The 5,257-nt window shown below is 51.2% G+C and overlaps 1 protein-coding gene across 1 annotated transcript; it reads right to left on the bottom strand.

Annotated features, from left to right (window-relative positions):
* Window positions 1-511: 511 nt before the first annotated feature.
* On the bottom strand, window positions 512-1,474 carry LOC147986582 (uncharacterized). The gene has a single exon (XM_087542069.1). It carries the CDS (start codon window positions 1,472-1,474, stop codon window positions 512-514), a length of 963 nt encoding a protein of 320 aa, XP_087398195.1.
* Between the last annotated feature and the right edge of the window lie 3,783 nt (window positions 1,475-5,257).

Below are 5,257 nucleotides of genomic sequence, written 5' to 3'. Positions count from 1 at the left end.
TTTTCGTGTGGATCTCATGGAGCGTTTCATGAAGGACCACAACCCCTTCCAGGATGTTCCTGTCCGGCATGAAGGCCGTTTGAGTAGGCCGCACCACGGCGTGCGCAATCTGTGTTAGCCTAATCGTCCCAACCTTGGTAAAAATCTTGAAACTGACATTCAGAAGACAGATAGGCCGAAATTGCTCGATTCTCACGGCCTCTGTTTTCTTAGGAAGCAGGGTTATTATTCCAAAATTTAGCTGGAAAAGCTGCAAATGTCCCGAGAACACATCATGGAACATCCGCAACAGGTCCCCTTTAATAATATGCCAACACTTCTTATAAAACTCAGCCAGGAAACCATCCGGACCTGGGGCCTTATTATTTTTCATCTGGGATACGGCCTCGAACACCTCCTTTTCCAAAAAAGGGGCGGTTAATATATCGTCCTCCACAACTGTAAGTTGAGGTACATCTTCGACTCTAGACTCATCCAGAGACACACAGTTCTCCTCTGGTGGTCCAAACAATCATTTGTAATACTCAGTAATGTAAAGCTTCAAATTTTCCTGACCTATAATTGTACCCTCATCTTGTTCTAGCTGGAAGATTCTCTTCTTCCTATGTTTGCCATTGGCAATCATGTGGAAGAATTGAGTGTTCGCGTCCCCCTGGACCACTCTTCGTACCTTGGCCCACAGAGCCCACTTTAATTCTTCTTCACGAAGGAGTTCTTTCAGCCTCATCTCAGCGTCAAGCTTGGTATGAAGCTCGGTGGCAGGCAACACCGTGGTTTCTGCTTTAACATCTAAGGACTGAATAAGGGCAAGGAGCCGTTCCTTTTCAACCTTATAGATCCCACTAAGATGTTTAGCCCATCCACGTAGGAAACTTCTCAGATGCCTAATCTTATTTTGCCAACGCTCAAGCGCATTCCTACCGCCTGCATCCTTAGCCCACTCTCTGGCTACGAGATCCAGGAAGCCTTCTCTTTCAAACCACACAAGCTCGAACGAGAACAAATTCTTGTTGCCCGAGTAGGTAGCCCCACCAGAGTCAAGAAAAAGAGGCGTGTGATCAGAAATCCCGCGAGAGAGAGCCTGGACTGTTACAAAGGGAAACTTCTGTTCCCATTCGACACTAGCGAGTATCCGATCCAACTTTTTAAACGTTGGATTTGGCATGGCGTTAGCCCAAGTGAACTTCCTACCTGAAAGCTCAATCTCTCTCAGATCCAAGCTTTCAATGATAGTGTTGAACATGAATGACCATCTCCCATCAAAATTATCATTGTTCTTCTCATCACGTCTCGTAATAATGTTAAAGTCTCCCCCAACGAGAATGGGGAGCTGCTCAGAACCGCAAACTCTAACTAGGCCGGCCAAGAAATCTGGTTTGAGTTCTGCCTGCGCGGCCCCATACACCGCCACCAGAGCCCAGTCAAAACCGTCAACCTTGGACCGCACCCTGAACTTTACAGCAAAATCTCCCATGACCACACTTCGAACTTCGAGAGAATCGCATTGAACACCAAGTAAGATCCCTCCCGATCTCCCTCTTGGTGGCAGACAATGGCAGTCAAACTCAATACCCCCTGAAAGAGTGTTGAGAAATTGTGGCGAGAAATTCGCTCTACCAGTTTCCGACAACGCAATAAAATACAGTCGCTGTTCGATGGATGCATCTTCAAGAAACCTTCTTTTAGCCAAGTCCTTAAGACCTCTGCTATTCCAAAAGATTCCTCTCATATCTCGTCGTGGAATTTTTTAGCCGTGCGGATCCTAGCACTCCTACACACTGCGGACATTGGGTAAATCTTGCGCTTCCATTTGCGCTTAGGGCTGGTCCTCGCGTCCGCCCGGTCCACTCTCCCTGTTTCAGGGGGTCTAACACCATCCATCTCGACACTCTCATCCTCCTCCTCCGGCTCCGGGAGGGGAGGCGCGAGATCGGCACAAAAATCATCGAGCACCCCGATTCCCAAAGCATCAATCTCGGAATCATCCATGGGTTTGATGGCAGCTAAGTTTCGAATCATATCTAAAGCCCTCTCAGCTTCTAGATCTAGCAAATTATTGATAGAATTAGAAATTTCACCATCGTTACTACCTAGTGAAATTCCTAGTTGGTTTGCATTATCAACAATCTCATCGTTCGAAAAATGCAAGATGGAATTAGAAGTATTCACTGACATACAAGGTAGTGACCTGGACATCACGAAGCTTGGCCTCCCTCACGGCGCACCGCTGCTGCATGTCGTCCACCTCCGGACGGCCCTGAAGACGACAGCTCAACCATTGGCCCTCAGACGCCTGGTCCGGAATCCCGCCGAACTGAATAACCTCCTCCTGAGTGAAGTTGCCCGGGGACTGACCTCCTGTCACCCCCCGAACACTCAACCGGTCTCCAAGACCAGGAGAGGGCGCTGAGATAGCTGATGCGGAACCAAGGGCCTCCTGCCCCCGCTCCCCGCCCACCCCGGACTGTAGGCCAGGAGTGGTCTCCGGCGCCAACGGTGGGACGGTCCCCCTAGGCGCGGAAGGTGGAGAGGGCCCCGAGGCCATCCGCCCCAAGCCCCCTCCAAAGACTGGACCTGCCTCCTGCAGCATCGGCCCAGCGATAGGAGAAGGGGGCGCCGAGGCCACCTGCCCCACCCCCCCTCCCGAAGGTGACCCCTCCCTCATGGTAGCACCGACCGGAGCGAGAGGAGAAGGGGGCGCCGAGGCCACCTGCCTCGACCCCCCTGCACAGCTCGGAGCCATCACCTGCAGTTTTGCCGTCTCAACAAAAACCGAGGGGGGCGAGATCACTATCTCCAAACCCCCCTCCTTGCAAGAGCCCTCCACACCCAGACCCTCAAAGTCCAACGCGGGTAAAGAGTGCTCAAAATCCTCCAAAGACTCCACCCGCTCGCTCCAAAGTCTCGAAGGTGCAGAAGCAGCCTCATAGATCCAAATCTCAGAGTGGTCGACGACAGTGAAGAGGGAGGCGCCGTCCTATCTCCGGTCGTCTGAGCAACAGACCCCGGTCCCTCGGACATCTCTCATCCAGGAACAGCGGTCGGAGTCTCCTTAACACCCGCACCCTCATCATCCTCGTGCACATCAACATTAGTGGCAACAGGTGCCTTAGCAAATAGGCTGTCATCCTCAAACTCAATCTGAAGGTTGTAAACCTGGCCTCGATAAGCCCACTTGACCACATCAGGCACAAACTCGATGTCCAAAATACTGACCAGTAAGTGAGCAACCCCATGGGCTCTAGTAAATGCCATGTCCACTCGCTCAGGCTTTCCCACCATGATGCCCAAACTAGCAACGACCCTAGCATCCTGCATAGGTTTGGAAGGAGCTCCGAAAAACGTAACCAAGCCTGGGTAAGAGGTTTACCCTGAGGCTCAACCAACTTCCACTCGTGAAACTCAAGGATGCCCTCAGTACCTGGCACTTTGCACATCCTGAAACTCAACAGCCTCTGTAAATCCTCCACTGACGGAAACTCAACCCTGAACAAGTTTGCCTCTAGACTGACAAGCTCCCAATGGAAGTCCCCTGGGGCCAGCTCCCGGAGCCGCTGTACAATCTAGGACTCAGAGACTTCTCCTTTAGTCACTTTAACAACCCCAGTTGTCACACTCTAAACCTCATCAGGAGCCTCCCTCTCGGTCGAAGACTCAAAAAATGTGAGCTCAGCATAGTACACTCCATACATCATAAGAGTCGGTACCTGCTCCCTCAAAAGCGGACAAATCCCCGACTCATGGGCTGTCTTGCCACATGTATCGCATAAAACGGCCACACACTCAGTAATGAAATGGCCCTTATCGCCACAGCGGTAACATAACATCCTTTCTTTCTTGCGCGCATACTTGGCCGCCCTATCCAGCTCAACCCTGTCAGAACCCTCCACCGACATTGACTCAATCTCACCATTCGCAGGAACCACCATGTCAGTCAGTGCCGTCACCACCTCCATAGCCTGGCAAGACAACTCAGTCTCCGCAGTATCCTCGCCAACAGCTGTCTGGTCCACAACAACAGGATGCTGCCGTGGACGATAGCGGCCACCCCGGCCACCTCGGCCACCACGGTTACCACGGAAACCACCGCGGTTATGGTTAGCCGGTCCAGACGCCCCTTCGACGAAGCCGCCCGTTGACCCCATGAAAGGCCTCTCGGCCAAGTCATTGCTCTGCCAGGCATGCCCCCGACCACCACCCATGGACGAGGATCCCCGGTGCTGTCCATATCCATACGCGTTATGCCCATCATCACCCCACTGACCACGAGGCGCAGATGAAACTCCCCCATTAGCCGGAACCTGTGGCAACTAAGCCTGCTTCAACACCAGCGCTGCCGAGTTCTGCGCCTGCCTTGCCACGAAATGCGGCGGTCTGGCCCCGGGTTGTATCGCCACCGGTCGTAGCTGGCCACTGTTGGAAATATACCCTAGAGGCAATAATAAATTGGTTATTATTATATTTCCTTGTTCATGATAATCGTTTATTATCCATGCTAGAATTGTATTGATAGGAAACTCAGATACATGTGTGTATACATAGACAACACCATGTCCCTAGTAAGCCTCCAGTTGACTAGCTCGTTGATCAATAGATGGTTACGGTTTCCTGACCATGGACATTGGATGTCTTTGATAACGGGATCACATCATTAGGAGAATGATGTGATGGACAAGACCCAATCCTAAGCCTAGCACAAGATCATGTAGTTCGTATGCTAAAGCTTTTCTAATGTCAAGTATCATTTCCTTAGACCATGAGATTGTGCAACTCCCGGATACCGTAGGAGTGCTTTGGGTGTGCCAAACGTCACAACGTAACTGGGTGGCTATAAAGGTACACTACAGGTATCTCTGAAAGTGTCTGTTGGGTTGGCACGAATCGAGACTGGGATTTGTCACTCCGTGTAAACGGAGAGGTATCTTTGGGCCCACTCGGTAGGACATCATCATAATGTGCACAATGTGATCACGGAGTTGATCACGGGATGATGTGTTACGGAACGAGTAAAGAGACTTGCCGGTAACGAGATTGAACATGGTATCCGGATACCGAGGATCGAATCTCGGGCAAGTATCATACCGCTAGACAAAGGGAATTGTATACGGGATTGATTAAGTCCTTGACATCGTGGTTCATCCGATGAGATCATCGTGGAGCATGTGGGAGCCAACATGGGTATCCAGATCCCACTGTTGGTTATTGACCGGAGAGTTGTCTTGGCCATGTCTGCATGACTTCCGAACCCGTAGGGTCT

This window comes from Triticum urartu, chromosome 2A, assembly GCF_056163025.1.
Source record: "Triticum urartu cultivar PI428250 chromosome 2A, HENAU_Tu73, whole genome shotgun sequence".
NCBI classification, from domain to species: Eukaryota; Viridiplantae; Streptophyta; class Magnoliopsida; order Poales; family Poaceae; genus Triticum; species Triticum urartu.
The sequence above is the reverse complement of the archived record's forward strand: the minus strand, read 5'-3'. Positions and strand labels throughout refer to the sequence as shown.